General features: G+C 36.9%; 2 protein-coding genes across 2 annotated transcripts in view; one reads left to right on the top strand and one right to left on the bottom strand.

Moving 5' to 3' along the window:
• LOC142344960 (uncharacterized) overlaps positions 1–18,410 on the bottom strand; it is a 266,838-nt gene that overhangs the window by 119,272 nt on the left and 129,156 nt on the right. The gene's annotated exons all lie outside the window — the stretch shown is intronic.
• On the top strand, positions 8,004–9,388 carry LOC142343946 (actin-related protein 10-like). The gene has a single exon (XM_075395353.1). The coding sequence runs from the start codon at positions 8,030–8,032 to the stop codon at positions 9,218–9,220; it is 1,191 nt and encodes a 396-aa protein (XP_075251468.1). The 5' UTR covers positions 8,004–8,029; the 3' UTR covers positions 9,221–9,388.

The following is an 18,410-nucleotide window of genomic DNA, read 5'->3' as shown; positions in this document are numbered from 1 at the left end:
ATGAGGCCGCCCTGGATACGGGATGGTGACCAAACACCAACGAAAACAGAACCGAACAGTTTACTTTACTCACTTTCAACGTACACAGCGTCCTCGACCTGCAAAGACATTTCACTCTTGCAAATGCGCGCAACCATTTACAAGTCTCAAAACCAAACGTAAACAGTTGAAAGTCTCAAGCTCTATAATAAATGGAAATTTTAGTTTTGTGCATACATCTTGGGGGTCAATGCAGTCCACAGACGAATATGAAAACACAGTCACTGATCAAGTAGAGAATCTCAACTATGAACAAAAATTTGTCTTCCAATGCATACTTGGCAGCAAACCTTAGTTAGACGTCTTCCTAATAGATGAACCTGAGAATTGGCTTAATTCAACAATTGACACCACACTTACTGATAACTATTCAATCATTTTAAAAAAGTGCTCAGACAACCTGGCATTCTCATCCCTGTTAACATTCAATAATGCAACGGAGAAACACCATAAAATTGTCAAATATGCAATCTCTCGGACTAACTGGGAGAATTTTAATCATACAATCGTCGATAATCCCTTCGAACCTTACTGTTACAGCAATGTAGACGAAGTCACCAATCAATGGTACCTATGGTTCAACTAACTGTTTACCAAAAACGTACCAAGAATTACAAGCCACCGATCTTACCTCACTCCATGGATCTCGAAACCTACCTCCCACCAGATCAACCAACTAAACACACTCAAATGCAAAGAATCCAGAAAAGCCCAACACCTAAACCTGCAAAAAATTCTTGATCTTGGAAGCAAAATTGAAATCGAATCCTGTAACGACCAAGCCGACTATGAAAACGAGATTTTCAGAACAAGAGAGTTCAGTAAGATCCACGTCTATCTGAGATCCATTAAAAAAAGCGCCACCGTACCCACATGAAAGGCATTTACAGAACAAAGTAGCAGAAAATGATGAAGGAAAAGCAAACCTCTTTAACCAAAACTTCCAAAGTGCTTTGAACTTAAAAACAAACAATACAAACGTTGACTTTGGGCCAAATACATTCAACAAAGTAACTTGCTGTGAAAACTAAGTCACGGAAATACTCAGTTCTTTCAAATCAAAAAAGGCGAAAGGACCGGATCGAATAGGAAACGAGACCATAAAACAATTTGCAACCACACTGGCTGAATCATTAACTGTCATTTTTCAAACCTTCTTCAACAAACTTGTATACCCACAATACTGGAAAGAAAGCGAAATAACTACAATCTCCAAAGAGGGTGATAAAAGCGACGTAACCAAATATAGACTCATTAACTGCCTCTGTTGTCCGTCGAAAATCCTAGAAAAAGTCATCTTTGGCTGGTTATACCCAGTATTAAGCCAAAAACTTCACGACTCTCAATTTAGATTCAGAGACGGTCACTCAGCCATCATACAACTTATCTGCTTCCTCGATAAAGTTTACCTGCTCAACGATTCGTCGGCAATTGACGAACTAACGGTTTTCTACTTAGACTTCGAAAAAGCCTTCAACAAGGTTCCTCACGATCTCCTGCTTTTGAAAATCCACAAAATGGGAATAGGCCAAACAGCCCTAAAATTAATTGCCAATTATTTAGACAATAGAAACCAATGCGTGAAACTAAACAACTCAAGATCTGAATTCCGTGATGTCACTAGCGGGGTCCCACAAGGGTCCCTACTGGGTACTCTACTCTTTTTAATCTACATAAATGACCTCCCCACTGTTGCAAGTGAAAGTGAATGCTTCGGATATGCCGATGACTACAAACTGTTAAGCACATCTCATGAACTCCTAGAAAGTGACCAAATAAGTTTACATAACTGGTGTGTCGCAAACAAATTGAATCTCCATGATGACAAATGTAGTCTGATGCACTTCAAAAAACAATCAGTGGTCAAACTGAGCGAAATCGCTGTCAAACCTGTTAAAGTTCAAAAGACCTTGGTGTCCTAATCTCGAAGGACCTCTCCTGGAAAGAAAACTGCAATCTGCGTCGAACTAAATCTCTGAAATCATTGTGGTTCCTCAAGCGTAACATTTCCTTCAAGTCAATAACTAAAGCCAAACTAAACGCATACACAAGATACGTGGTACCCATCATATCGTACGCATGTGAGGTCTGGCACCCCACTAGAACAGACTTGTCAAACATCGAAAGAATACAGAAAAGTGCAACACAGTGGTTTGTAAACAACACAATTCCCTATAAAGAAAGACTCAAAGGACTCAACTTACTGCCACTCTCAATGTACTCCGAACTCCACAGTCTCCTACTGTTCTGCGCCATCACTGACCACAAGTATGACATAAAAACATCGGACTACATATCATGTAATACCAACGAACGAACCAGACAAGACTCCAACTCCAAGTTCAACATTCCCAAAACCAGATTCAAAAGCACCGACGATAACGTCTGGACACGAAACGGAACACTGCACAGCATTCTGAGTAAACATATCGAATTAACAACGAAAGAAAACAGAAAAGCACGAATAACACAGCAATTTTGGAAATTCTTCGAAAAGTTAAACGAAGCCAATCTATGTACCTGGAGGATACTCTGCCAATGCATGAACTGTAACCAACATCCAACTGTAATCAACTGAAAAATGAGATAACATCCTTTAAGAGCGCTGTTGAAAGTAACTCAACGAGCTAGGTGTCATTGTGACCAAAAAAGTCAAACCAAAAACCGAACCTCCCACAAACGATCACCCCAGCGGCGTACGTGTACGTGGAATACCCGAGCTAAAAGACACCGATGCTAGAAAACGTGCTGAACATGACAAAGCTGAGATTGAAAACATACTAAAAATCCTAAATGCCGATTCTAACATCGAAGACTGTAGGCGAATTGAAACATACAACGAAAACAAGGACAGAACAATCATAGTCAAACTCAGTAATGACTGGAACAGAAAACTGTTCTTACTATCTCTTGGCAAATTGCAGAAATATGATAAAAAAGTGTACCTTAGCAGAGAACTATCAAAAGAAGAACAACTGTTGGAAAACGATCTAATTACAAAAAGACGAGCATACATCGAATCGGGAATACCAAGAAACAATGACAAGGTCCAAAACCTGAAACTACTCCACTACAATGATCAAAGCAACACCTGGGATGAGGCCGCCCTGGATACGGGATGGTGACTAAACACCAACGAAAACAGAACCGAACAATTTACTTTACTCACTTTCAACGTACACAGCGTCCTCGACCTGCAAAGACAATTCACTCTTGCAAATGCAATTTTAACCCAAAAATACAATGTCTTATGTCTCAGTGAGACATGGCTAACAAAATCTGTCCCGAACAAGTCTTTTTTTCTCAATAACTTCCAAATATTCAGAAATGACAGAAAATCAACTGAAAATGTCTCCAAACACATAGGAGTACTCATTGCGGTACGGAGAGACATCAACGCTAAACAACTGACACTTGAACATACATTTGAAGACGCGATAACTGTTTTACTAACTAACAAAACCAAGGCACAAAAATTTTTGATCAGCTGTATCTATAACCCTCCAAAAAAAGTCCCTACAGATGGCCACCTGAGAAATGCGCGCAATTATTTACAAGTCTGAAAACCAAACGTAAAAAGTTGAAAATCTCAAGCTCTATAATAACTGGAGATATTAGTTTTGTGCATACATCTTGGGGGTCAATGCAGTCCACAGACGAATATGAAAACACAGTCACTGATCAATTAGCGAATCTCAACTATGAACAAAAATTTGTCTTCCAATGCATACTTGGCAGCAAACCTTAGTTAGACGTCTTCCTAATAGATGAACCTGAGTATTGGCTTAATTCAACAATTGACACCACACTTACTGATAACTATTCAATCAATTTTAAAAAGTGCTCAGACAACCTAGAATTCTCATCCCTGTTAACCTTCAATAATGCAACGGAGAAACACCATAAAATTGTCAAATATGCAATCTCTCGGACTAACTGGGCGAACTTTAATCATACAATCGTCGATAATCCCTTCGAACCTTACTGTTACAGCAATGTAGACGAAGTCACCAATCAATGGTACCTATGGTTCAACTAACTGTTTACCAAAAACGTACCAAGAATTACAAGCCACCGATCTTACCTCACTCCATGGATCTCGAAACCTACCTCCCACCAGATCAACCAACTAAACACACTCAAACGCAAAGAATCCAGAAAAGCCCAACACCTAAACCTGCAAAAAATTCTTGATCTTGAAAGCAAAATTGAAATCGAATCCTGTAACGACCAAGCCGACTACGAAAACGAGATTTTCAGAACAAGATAGTTCAGTAAGATCCACGTCTATCTGAGATCCATTAAAAAAAGCGCCGCCGTACCCACATGAAAGGCATTTACAGAACAAAGTAGCAGAAAATGATGAAGGAAAGGCAAACTTGTTTAACCAATACTTCCAAAATGTTTTTAACTTAAAAACAAACAATACAAACGTTGACTTCGGGCCAAATACATCCAACAAAATAACTTGCTGTGAAAATTAGGTCACGGAAATACTCAGTTTTTTTAAATCAAAAAAGGCGAAAGGACCGGATCGAATAAGAAACGAGACAATAAAACAATTTGCAACCACACAGGCTAAATCATTAACTGTCATTTTTCAAACCTGCTTCAACAAAGGTGTATACCCACAATACTGGAAAGAAAGCGAAATAACTCCAATCTACAAAGACGGTGATAAAAGCGACGTAACGAAATATAGACCCATTAACTGCCTCTGTTGCCCGTCGAAAGTCCTAGAAAATGTCATCTTTGGCTGGTTATACCCAGTAGTAAGGCAAAAACTTCACGACTCTCAATTTAGATTTAGAGACGGTCACTCAGCCATCATACAACTTATCTGCTTCCTCGATAAAGTATACCTGCTCAACGATTCGTCGGCAATTCAAAAGGACCGACGATAACTTCTGGACACGAAACGGAACACTGCACAACATTCTGAGTAAACATATCGACTTAACAACGAAAGAAAACAGAAAAGCACGAATAACCCAGCAATTTTCGAAATTCTTCGAAAAATTCAACGAAGCCAATCTATGTACCTGGAGGATACTCCAGTGCACGAACTGTAACCAACATTCCAAACTTACTCACTAATGACATAAAGGGTGAAAACCCATGGTATATCCCTAAAGACTTCGCTACTACTACTACTACTTCCTTTTTTGAGATTGTGATTCCTATTCTCCTCATAGACAACGAGTGCTCAACGAGATAGCTGTTGAAGACACGGGGTACCTCTACGAAAATGAAAACGTCCGTTTAGACCAATTTAACGCCCTAAAAGTTGTATTGCACCACTTACTGATTTTCCGAAGCTCAACTCCAATTTCAATGCAGTATTTTTTTTTAAAAAAAAATGGATATCCTTTGCAAATTCGTAGTTATCAGACATGACACAATTAGGCATGTAGTTATTAAGAAAATGAAGGGTAAAGATCTGTAAACGCAATCTGATCTTCCTATAATTTGCTCTCTATTTTTCAGGATGTAGTATTACTTAGTTGGGCAATATATAACATTTAAAAGAGACACGTCAGATGATAGTTATCAATGTTTTGACCTATTTTTTAAAAAGAGTCTTGAGATCTCTCTGAAAGAGCAAAAGGTCATCTATGACGTTCAATTTGTTGTCAGAATGAAGGTTTTATCAGTTTGATAAAGTGAACCAAACAGTATCGATCAGAGAAAGATATTTTTGTTTCTCTCATAACGAAAAAAGGCTTCAAAGAACTGCTAAGTGAAGGGTTGTATAAGATATGGACGAGAGCTCTTTGTCAAAATGTTACTGTCTGCGCAGAACATTTTGACATGACACAGTAAGATTTTGACATGTCTGCGCAGAAGTTGATTGAGGAGCGATAGACCATTAAGCTTGAAAAAAAAGATGGGCACCAATTTACACTGGAGCAGTATTCCACGAGAGCTAGTTTTAAAAGTTATCTACTTAGTGCACCTGTTTTGAAATGATTCCATTTTATTCTTGTCTTTTTGGTACAGACACAAATCTTGAGACCTTTGTAACAAAAGCAATAGTAAAATTTGATTGGTAGAGCAGTTTTGACATGAGAAAGTTGCAAAAATTTCTGCGGAGGGATATCAAGAGAAAATAGCATGAGCCTTTACCATGGAGATATATTTGGACACTTTGAGCTGATTTGAAATCAAGATACCAAGTTCTTTGACATTCTTTAATGTACCAATGTTTAAAGACTGAATTTTGAGCTCTTGAATTCCATATGCTTTGTTGCCAATTACTAGAAATTGAAATGCACAAATTAATAAGTCACGCATTTCTTTCTCCGTCAGGTTATATAGTTATTAACATTATCCGTTTGCAGGCTGGTGATGTTAGTTTTGAATTCCACGTGCTTTGTTGCCAATTACTAGAAATTGAGATGCACAAATTCATAAGTCATGTTTTTTTTTCTCGCTCAGGTAAATTAGTTAACGTTATCCGTTTGCAAGCTGGTGATGTTAGTTTTGATGTGTTTGCTATCAAAATAATTAAATTAGATCGAATTGTTGTTGGGCTGGTTGAAGCTGGAAGATCGTCAATAAAAGCCAAAATTTTAAGGGCTCAAGAATGTACTCTTGAGAGCCCTTGGAACACCGCTAGATATAGTTTGCCAACCAGTTATATGTCCCCAAATTTTAATAAATGGTATCCGACCGGAAAGATGAAGAAAACGGTTTCAACAGAAGGCCTTGCATACCAAAATGTAAGTTTTTCTTAGTGAAATGGAATGCCGTACCAGGTCAAAGGGTTCACTAAAATCAATATAGGGACAATACGACGTCAAACCAGAATCGAAGTTGCTGTGTTTTTCGTCAAGTTATAATATAAGCTGTGATTGGTGAGCGGCCTTTCATGAAGCCTAATTGATAATCAGACATTTTATCTTTCATCAGGGAATATAACTTTGTGAAAGTAAGCATTTTTTCAAAAAAAAAAGCCGAACACGGCTTTGGGAGAAATCTTATAGGCCGGTATGAAGTTGTGTTCTTCTTTGAACTTTTCTTCAAAACAAGAAAAATCACTGCAAGTTTTCACTGATCAGGAAAGCTACCTGACACGCAAATAGTGATAAAGTTTCTTGAAACGGAAAGAAAGGGGCTGTGAACTTGCGCAGAATAATTCTCGGGAGAGGATCATATCCCAAACCCATCGAAGCTTGAGTTAATGATTGAGATATTGCATTAGTGGTGAAGTTCACAACATTGTGCCTGCGATCGTAGAAATTTGAAAACGTATCAAAAGAAGGCTCGAAGAAACTGACAATATAATTGTTGAAGGCATTGGTTATAGCTGAGAAGCCACAAATTGATCCATTGTTGTACACCATGTTACAAGGAATCCTCTCTCGAAAGCTTTTTTTTAACAGCGCAAAGCACGATTGGGTTCCAAATTAAGATGAGGTGAATTTCTCCCTAAATGACACTTATCGAGTTCTACAGAATCATCGACATTTTTGCGCATAAGTTGAATCTGATGCAGAGAATACGAGATGGGATTATGAAGCGTGGTATGAAGAATGTGCAATTGATGCATTGTGTGAGAAAGATAGTACCACCGTACGCCTTTGCCCTTTGCATACATTTGATATAAATAAATCTGCATCAAATTCAACGAATTTCCTCTGTTTTCTAATGAGGCCAACTATTGTGTTAGCAACCGGTTATTTACTTTTTTTTCGAAAATGCCACGATAGCTATTAATTAGTGTTTTCCGATTTTATTGTCCTGACATTTTTATAGCCGAACGTTGCGCTTAAACCTTGAATTCTAAGTTTCGATATGCACAGAATTCAACACAAATTCAACGGATTTTTCTGGAGTCAGCCACCTGTTTGTCTCTCGATATACACTCGAGCTTTTATTGACACTCGCTCTGAATGAGGCAGTCTGCCTTATTTGAGGCCGAGTCTTTGTAATGTTCTGGTATATTAAAATTTATTTTCTATTTTCTTTATGTTGTATTGCAGACAAAATGCTGGCGCGAAATATCGGAGGTGGCACTTCGTACGAAGAGAGGCGTGTGGTCATTTTAGACTTGGGTGCTTCCTTAACAAAAGTTGGATTTTCAGGCGATGAATCACCTAGACATATAATCCGCTCAGAGGTGAAAGATAGAATATCAGGTGAATCGCTAAAACTTTCGAGAATTCTCACCGAAAAAAGAGTAGAACAGAAAGACGTCGAAAGATATCTGTGTGATATGCTGCATTACATATACTATAAGTTGCTACTAATGAACCCTCAGGATAGGAGACTTTGCATAGTTGAAGGTCCGTTTCAACACATGGTGTTCAGAAATGCTTTGAACGAAATTCTTTTTAATCATTTCAAAGTGAACTTGGTTGCGTTTATACCGAGTCCGTGTGCTTGCGCTCTTGCTATCGTAAGACCTACTGCGCTAGTGATAGACGTGGGTTGGCATAAATCAGTGATTACTCCAGTTGTTCAGGGAGTAGCTATGATGCTGGAATCAGAGGTGCTGCTAGCGGGGGCAAAAACGATTCAAGACAAATTGGAGGAGACACTGATAGAGAATTCAATGCTTTTGCTGCCTGATAACACGCTTGTGAAGGTGTCAGAAAAGCCTCTAGTATTAACACCTGAAATAGTTGAAGATATTGTTGTCAGAACGTGCTTTACGTCACCACTCAGTCGAGCCGAGGAGTATTCCAAGTCAGAGAAAGGACAGTTCAAATTTGCACCCTCGCTCGAGTTTCCTCTCCAAGCGAGTGAAATCCTACAAGTGACTGGATTATCACGTGAGTTCTCAATGGAAGCCTTTTTCTCCTTCAATAACGAAGAGACCAACATTGGAGATTTGGTTGTAAAGGCTGTTTATAATTGTCCCATTGACGTCCGTAAGGAATTACTTAATAACATAGTTCTGGTTGGTGGTACTTGTCATTTGCCTGGTTTTTGCCATCGTCTCATGAGCGAAATTGATCACAATTTGAAACATGGATCTATGGTTGAGAAATGCGCCAACAATCAGTCAATCGCAATTCACAAACAACCTTGCAAAGCAGTAAGTACCAGTTGGCTCGGAGCATCGATCGCGAGCAATTCTGAGAGTCCGAAACTGAAATACATCAGTATAAAGGAGTTCAAATTGAACCCATCTATTGCCGATGACTGGAATGTGTTCCATAAAGCAGAAATATAATATTATTTTGTACTTCATTGGTCAAGGGTTCTTTAAAGTAGCTTTCACGCAAAGGAGAAGCTTGATAAAGTAGTCACGATTTAACTTAATAGGGAGCCCACTACTTCTTTTCTGCAATTTATGATTCGATTATGTCAAAATTTATAGAATAGATACTTTCTAACTTAATCATTTCTGAATGCAAGATACGAAAGCTGTAAAAGTTAAAAAGGTTAATTTTCAACAGCGTTTAATTGCTCTGAATTTAAGTTTGAAGCCACTATACTAGTCCTATTGGTCTTGATTCGATTTTTTGTACTACCTTCTTCTCATATGAAAGTTTTTTTTTGATCTTTTGTTTTTTAATCTTCAAAGTCTTCAACAGGTAAAGCCCACAAGGCAATTCATTTGCAAAGCAGTTTTAAAGCTTTAGTCTCTAGTTTTCAAGTGGTTTAGACGCACCTTATCCATAACGGCTGGTTTCCCTTCTACTAAACTAGCTACCACCAAAAGAGAACTTTCACCGGTCGTTCAAGAGCAGTTCTTCCTACGGTAGTAGGTTTATGTTTGCTGACAAAAGAAGTTTTATGTTTAAGATTTTCTTAAAGCAAAGTTTTGTTGTAATATCTGATCAGACGTAGTTTTATCGTCTAAGCTGTGATGAAAGCTGTTCTATTTTTCATTGCTCTCGAACGAAGTTCAAATCAATTATTAATTATTAATTAGAAGTTTGGTCTTTATAATGCAAAATTTTTGCTTGACAGTTGTGACGATCGCGCCATTGAATTTATGCGCGATTTTAGAAATTCTCTCATTCAGAATTTCAAGCAGCTTAACTCAATTGGTGGCAGTTAACTACAGAAAGTCAAATGAAAAGTGCCCCAAAATTCGTGCCATTTTTTACTTTATTTTTTTAATCGTTTATAGTGGAATATACTAACCTCTAATGACGTCATTTGAAGCCCCCTTAGAGTTTAGTTACTACCCCGTCGGAAGCAGGCTGCAATAGATTCGAACTCCCATTAGTCGTTCGGGAGTAATTCTTCCGACGGTAGTTGGTTATGTTTGTAAACGTGTGTTAATGCAAAATTTGGCGTGACCGTTTTCTTCTAGAATATTCCTTTGATTTCACTTTCGAGTGACTTTGAGAAATTAAGTCTGTTGCTGAAGTAACCCGAATGGTAAGAGATGACCGTATGTTACCCGTGTAGATTAGTTGTTAATATGAGCGAATCATCCGAGAGGTCGCGGGTTCAATCCCCTCCCTAGTTAGAAGTGTTTGCATCATTAAAGTTTCTCTAGCCTCTGCCCCTTTCTTAACTGTTTTCCTGGACAGTTGTTCAAGATCAATTTGTCCGACGTTAGGTTGTTTATACTTAGCCAGAAGTTTGACTTACATGAACTTTGTCGTTTTAAATCGTGCTCGTTTCGTGTTTTAAGTAATGCTTACTTGACACTGCTTGAAGTCACTGAGAACTTCCGGCATTAATCGAGAATCGCGAAGCGGTTCGAGATATTAAGTCAGAAATTCAAAGTGGATTCTGCAGGGTCATGTAACCATGCTTAAAACACGGAACGCTCACGTTTTAAAATGACGGAAAATGTAGTTTTAAAAAAACGGAAATCAACTTCTGGCTAAGTAAGAACTTCTGGCACCGCAGACTTTCGTTATTTTAAAATGTGCACGTGAGTGTTTTAAGCAAGGTTGCACGACTCTGCAGTGGTCACTTCGAATTTCTGTTTTATTTTCTCGAACCTCACCTTAAGTTCTCTGTGACTTGAAGCAGAGTCATGTAAACTATACATCAGATGCAGCCCCTGTCGGCTATCCTGTAAGATGATTTTTGTAAGAAAATTTTAAAATCTGACTCGATAACTATTCCCGAATCACTGGTGTTATCTATAGAATTCCTGACTTGAATAAATGCTGAGAGAATCTATTATAAATCGAGAACCGTCATCTCGAGAATTTAACATTTCAGCCAGATTTTCAACTTTGCTGTAATTGAGTCACGTAAGCTTGCTTGTTTGAAACGCCGCCACTGATAAACAATAATCTGGCGTTCTGGAGTCTGGCGGTGCAGAGTTCTGTCATTTTATGACCTGCGCGTGAGTGTTTCAGACAATTTAATGGAAAAGGGCTGAATTCAAATAGAAATACAGGTGTGTGAGCCAAAGCAGAATCTGGATCCTGTCGAATTTTGTTTGTGATGTTCTATTTTTATACTTCAGATTAGAATGAAATATCTTGTTAATCGTTTTCTGCGATCAGGAAATCTTCGAACGAATTTGCTTCGCAAAGAAACCATTGTATCGTACATCAGAAGTCAAGAAGAGTTCAAAACGGATGTAAAAGAATCCAAAATTCCTGTAATTGTTGACTTCAAAGCAGAATGGTGTGGTCCTTGCAAGGTGTTGACTCCACGACTTCTAGAATTGGAACAGAAATTCACAGATCGGATCCGTCTGGCTATTTTAGACATTGATCATCCGGATAATGAGAAAATGGTAACGGAGCATAAAATAAACGCAGTGCCAACTTTAATTGTTTTTGACAGTGGTAAGGAAACTGCTCGTGTTACGGGGCTTCAAAGTGAAGATGCTCTTGAAGATATGGTTGCGAAATTACTGTGAGAACATATTGATAACTTTTTTCGGCAATTGGTGAACCAATTTTTGCGTTGATTGTTTTATCTGGAAAACAGATATGTGTATCCTAATGCAATAATATAAACTGATATAGACTAGACATTACATATTTGTTGCTTTCTTTTGATTTCTAAGAAGGGAACTTCTTATTTATAAGAAAAAATCCTTTGGCGGATAATTCAATAATTTCTTATCTGCTTTTTGTGCTCCGTTCAGAAAAAGGGTTTGATGACAATGCAGAAATTGTTTACTAATAACGCGATGCGTTAGTTTTTTTCCTATAGTAATTCAGGTTGGTTTACTTCATTTCACCCCGCTTATTAGCAGTCGACATAAAAAGCACTTTTTCTCATAATTAAGCGGATAGTTAATTTGTAATCCAGTGTAAAAACTATATATTCAAACACATATCCACAAATGTATAATAATTTAGTCTTCAAAAATCAGCAAGAGAAGTGATTAGCTACCTCAATTTGATTCGAAACTCACCAGTTTCAGGCGTGGTTGCAGCAAAGAGTTCTGTCAATACTTAAGTAGAAAAATCATCTATACTGTTATTTAACTTCTAATGAATTTGATTTTTAGTGCAAAATATAACAATTTGAATTTTTTGAAAAAAAAAATCATCAATTTCTTGAAACAAACTTTTTTTTGCAAACATGTCATACCTGTTTTTCAAAATACGAAAGTTGGTTTCACTTAAGCCGTCAACTAACGAGATCGCCCTTATCCTTCAATTCACCCATATCTTTCAACCCCCCTATCATTTCACCCCTATTCTTTAACCCCTCTATCGTTTCACCCCTATGCTTTAACAACTCTATCATTTCTTCCCTTTCCTTCAACCCCTCTATCATATCACCCGTATCCGTTAACCTCGTATCTTTTCAGTCCTATCCTTTTGCCCCTCTATGATTTCACCCCTATCTTTTAAATCCTCTATCATTTCACCCACTGATTGGCAGTCGACATAAAAAGCACTTTTTTCTCTTAATTAAACGGATAGTTAATCCCCTTCGGTTATGATAGTTTTATATCAATTCACACAGAAACCTGAGTCATAGCAGCTGCCGCATGGGCTTTTCCATGACAATAATAGCGTTTTCGATGTCAACTTTTTCGATTCATCAGAATTGGCGTGTAATGAATCATATTTCAACAAGGGTGCCTGTTTAGTGTTAATAATTGGTTTTGTACTATTATGCGTGACTCACCTTGCTTAAAAATAACGCACGTGCTGTATAAAAGCAAAATACGAGCTTTGGTAACAAACTACGATTAAGGAAAAATTGAGCGCACTTCAGTGAAAAGAGTAACGTTTCTGGCTTGTAGCTCTTCAATTCAAACTTATATCTGCAGGACTGTTGACAGGTTCACTGCTGGTATACACTTATTTTGAATAGTGATCTTAATCAACAAGAGAGAGCTTGACAAACTGAAGCGATGTTGGTTGTGATCATTTCGTTTTCAGTTCAGGGTTATTCTAAACAAAATTTGTAACAATTTTGGTCCTATCAGTTCAATCTTTTTAATGCTGCTTTGTGCTTTTTGTGCTCCGTTCAGAAAAAGGGTTTGATGACAATGCAGAAATTGTTTACTAATAACGCGATGCGTTAGTTTTTTTCCTATAGTAATTCAGGTTGGTTTACTTCATTTCACCCCGCTTATTAGCAGTCGACATAAAAAGCACTTTTTCTCATAATTAAGCGGACAGTTAATTTGTAATCCAGTGTAAAAACTATATATTCAAACACATATCCACAAATGTATAATAATTTAGTCTTCAAAAGTCAGCAAGAGAAGTGGTTAGCTACCTCAATTTGATTCGAAACTCACCAGTTTCAGGTGTGGTTGCAGCAAAGAGTTCTGTCAATACTTAATTAGAAAAATCATCTATACTGTTATTTAACTTCTAATGAATTTGATTTTTAGTGCAAAATATAACAATTTGAGTTTTTTGAAAAAAAAAATCATCAATTTCTTGAAACAAACTTTTTTTTGCAAACTTATCATACCTGTTTTTAAAAATACGAAAGTTGGTTTCACTTAAGCCGTCAACTAACGAGATCCCCCTTATCCTTCAATTAATCCATATCTTTCAACCCCCTATCATTTCACCCCTATTCTTTAACCCCTCTATCGTTTCACCCCTATGCTTTAACAACTCTATCATTTCTTCCCTTTCCATCACCCGTATCCGTTAACCTCGTATCTTTTCAGTCCTATCCTTTTGCCCCTCTATGATTTCACCCCTATCCTTTGAATCCTCTATCATTTCACCCACCGATTCGCAGTCGACATAAAAAGCACTTTTTTCTCATAATTAAGCGGATAGTTAATCCCGTTCGGATGTGATAGTTTTGTATCAATTGACACAGAAACCTTAGTCATAGCAGCTGAGGCATGGGCTTTCCCATGCTAATAATAGCGTTTTTGATGTCAACTTTTTCGATTCTACAGAATTGCCGTGTAATGAATCATATTTCAACCAAGGGTGCCTGTTTTGAGTTAATAATTGGTTTATTAATGTTATGCGCGACTCAGCTTGATTAAAAATAACGCACTTTCAATTCAAATCTAAAATATGAGTTCAGGTAACAAACTACGATTAAGGAAAAAATGAGCGCACTTCAGTGAAAACTAACATTTCTGGCTTATAGCTCTTCAATTCAAACTGATAGCTGCAGGAGTGTTGACAGGTTCACTGCTGGTATGCATTATTTTCGAATAGTGCTGTTAATCAACAAAAAAAGCGCTTGAAAAACTGAAGCGATGGTGGATGTGATGATTGCATTTCCAGTTTAGAGTAATCTTGAACAAAATTTATAACAGTTTTGATCCTATCAGTTCTGTCTTTATAATGCTTTTTTAGTTTGATTCATTCTAGTTTTTTTTTATTTTTTTTATCTGAGAGTTTTAGATATCCCAGACACCGATAATGTAAACCATGGCAACAAAAAGAACTGAATTCTATAATTTGTATTTAACGTTAGTTCTTAGCAACCCAAATGTATTATTGCAGGGATATACATTTTTGCGAATCAAATCTCATCTTATAGTTAGATGAGCTGTTTGACAGCTAACCATTTTGTAACAACTCTTTCTATGTAGTTCAATATAGGGCTCGCAATATCATGCAATTTTTATGCGCAGCTAATCAATTAATGGAACCATTATTGGATACGCGATAGTATTTCAAACCATGACATTTATTTTACTCATAATTGTAAGCTACGAAGGCAAAATCTTTTCTTGGTCAGCCTAACTTATAGAATGTGAAAATTCAGGGAGTAATTACCATCAAAATTTGCCGTCTTTTTGCAATTTTCCGGAGGTCAGAATATAGTCTCCCAGATCCATTTCTTGGCCTCAGAGGCTTTTTCTAGAATGAAAGTGGATGATTTCAATTGCATAACAAGGGGGTTTGGTAAGTTCTAAAGCAGCTTTTCAATAAATTTTAATCCAGCGTAAAAGCTTTATATTCAAGCACATATCCACAAATGTATAATAATTTATACTTCAAAAATCAGTTCTGTCAACACCTAAGTAGAAAAATCAGCTATACTATTTTTTAACTTTTAATGAATTTGATTTTTAGTACAAATAATAACAATTTGACTTTTTTGAAAAAAATCATCCATTTCTTGAAACAAAGAGTTTTTCTGCAAACATATCATAACTGTTTTTCGAAATATGAATGTTCGTTTCCCTTAAGCCGCCAACTAAAGAGATCCCCCTTATCCTTCAATTCTCCCATATCTTTTAACCGCCCTATCATTTCACCCCTATCCTTTAACCCCTCTATCGTTTCACCCGTATGCTTTAACCGCTCGATCATTTCTTCCCTATCCTTTAACCCCTCTATCATATCACCCGTATCTTTTAACCTCGTATGTTTTCAGTCCTATTCTTTTGCCCCGCTATAATTTCACCCCTATCTTTTAAATCCTCTATCATTTCACCCACTGATTCGCAGTCGACATAAAACGCACTTTTTCTCTTAATTAAACGGATAGTTAATCCCCTTCGGTCATGATAGTTTTATATCAATTCACACAGAAATATGAGTCATAGCAGCTGCCGTATGGGCTTTTCCATGATAATAATAGCGTTTTCGATGTCAACTTTTTCGATTCATCAGAATTGGCGTGTAATGAATCATATTTCAACAAGGGTGCCTGTTTAGTGTTAATAATTAGTTTTGTACTATTATGCGTGACTCACCTTGCTTAAAAATAACGCACGTGCTGTATAAAAGCAAAATACGAGCTTTGGTAGCAAACTACGATTAAGGAAAAATTGAGCGCACTTCAGTGAAAAGAGTAACGTTTCTGGCTTGTAGCTCTTCAATTCAAACTTATATCTGCAGGACTGTTGACAGGTTCACTGCTGGTATACACTAATTTTGAATAGTGCTCCTAATCAACAAGAGAGAGCTTGACAAACTGAAGCGATGTTGGTTGTGATCATTTCGTTTTCAGTTCAGGGTTATTCTAAACAAAATTTGCAACAATTTTGGTCCTATCAGTTCAGTCTTTTTAATGCTGTTTTTTAGTTTGACTGATTCCTGTTTTTGATTTTTAGGATGTTTTCCGTTTGTGTACCCCCCAGCTTAGTGGGCGCCTATTGTCTGCACCCCCAGACACACGTGCCATATTAATACATAATGATTTACTATATAATGGCACGTGCTCTGTAGCGGGGGGGCACAAACGGAAAAGATCCGATTTTTATCTGCAATGTTAATAGATATACCGATCACTGCTAAAGTAACGCATTGCAACAAAAGAGACTAATTCTATGTATATTTTAAGTCATGAGCAACCCAAATGTGGTATTCCAAGCATGTCACTTTTTACGAATAAAACTTCCATCTAATAGTTGACACTAACATTTTTACAAGAACTCTCTTTCTACGTAGTTCAATGTACTGCTCTCAAAGTGGCATTTTGGCACCATGGCCATTTTTTTACCCTTCATTGTTTTTGGAAACTATGAAGGCAAAATATTCATTGTGGTCAGGTTAAATGATAGAATGTGAAAATTCAAAGATTAATTATCATCAAAATTTCCTTTTTTTGCAACTTTTCGGCAATCAGAATTTTATCTTCCAGATCATATCTTGGTCTCAGCGCTTTTTCTAAAATGAAAGTGGATGATTTCAAATACATAACAATGGGGATTGTTAAATATGTGCGTCCGCCCATTACGTTCTAAGCCACCTATAATAATTTATATTCCAACGTAAAAGCTGTGTTTTCAAACACATCCACGAATGTATAATTTAGTCTTCAAAAATCTGTGAGAAAAATGGTTAGCTACCTGAATTTGGTTCGAAACTGACCATTTTCAGGTGTGGTTGCAGCAAAGAGTTTTGTCAATACTTAGCCAACAATTCTGTTTTTCTTAACTTTTTTATGCGGCCAAGCAAGCAAATTGTTTCAAAGAGTTTGATTATTAGTACAAAACGGTCTACACATTACGTTCTAAACCACCTATAATCATTTATATTCCAACGTAAAAGCTGTGTCTTCAAACATATGCACAAATGTATAATATAGTCTTCAAAAATCTGTGAGAAAAATGGTTAGCTACCTCAATTTGGTTCGAAACTGACCATTTTCAGGTGTGGTTGCAGCAAAGAGTTTTGTCAATACTTAGCCAACAATTCTGTTTTTTTTAAACTTATTTATGCGGCCAAGCAATCAAATTGTTTCAAAGAACTTGATTATTAGTACAAAATATAACAATGCAATTGCTGCCAAGAGAGTTTACGGATGTTTGGAATATCATTTGTAACAGATAACACAGTAGGAAAATCGATGGCAACTAATTTTTTGCAATTTTGAAAAGATTACTTCGATCCACTAAATTATTTCCTCTGCACCTGACAACACTTAAACTATAAAATTGAAAAGCTGACGGAAACTGCAGAAAAAATTAGCGTTTGATCTGAATGATTTTGCTGTAGGAAAAGGTTTGCGTATGTTCATTGCAAAATAAAATGTTCAACTCCCACTTTTTGCTGCGATTTTGTAGCTATTTAATGGTTTTTAAGGCACTTTGGAGTATGCTGTTCCCAAAGTAAGTATTTTACGTTGAAATAAGAATTTCAATAGAGTTGAGAAAAATTACCTTGTCATTCATATTTTTTCTTGAAAAACATTAACTCAGTTTTCCAAAACAGAAGAGCAAAAACGGCTAAAAATGTACCTTTCGTTCACGGTTTTGCTCTCTTGTTTTTGTTTTTGGCCGGGAAAGACCAATGTATTATGTTGTTTTTAATAGCTGCAAAGCGATAGCTGGGGCTATTATTGGTCTTCTCTTTGGTATATGTATTTTAAATAATTGTATTGGGGCGCTGTCTTTTTTACAGCCGAAAGAATTTGGGTTGTACTAATACTCTACCTTTTTCTTTTTTGTAAGTTGTGTTCACCTATTTTTCTGTGGCCTTTAGCTTTCAAAACGGGATAAAGAGATAACGCTCAGTGGGCATCTAAATTCGTTAGAAGCCCTCAGCTGGCTTTAGTAGTTTCAAGTGCTTCACGATTTTTGGCGTCTT

The sequence above is a fragment of the Convolutriloba macropyga genome, chromosome 8 (assembly GCF_964194025.1).
Source record: "Convolutriloba macropyga chromosome 8, txConMacr16.3, whole genome shotgun sequence".
In the NCBI taxonomy this organism is placed as follows: domain Eukaryota; kingdom Metazoa; phylum Xenacoelomorpha; order Acoela; family Convolutidae; genus Convolutriloba; species Convolutriloba macropyga.
The sequence above is the reverse complement of the archived record's forward strand: the minus strand, read 5'-3'. Positions and strand labels throughout refer to the sequence as shown.

Excerpts from the sequence above, each read along its gene's own strand:
- LOC142343946 (XM_075395353.1), top strand. The coding sequence starts at position 8,030 with ATGCTGGCGCGAAATATCGGAGGTGGCACTTCGTACGAAGAGAGGCGT.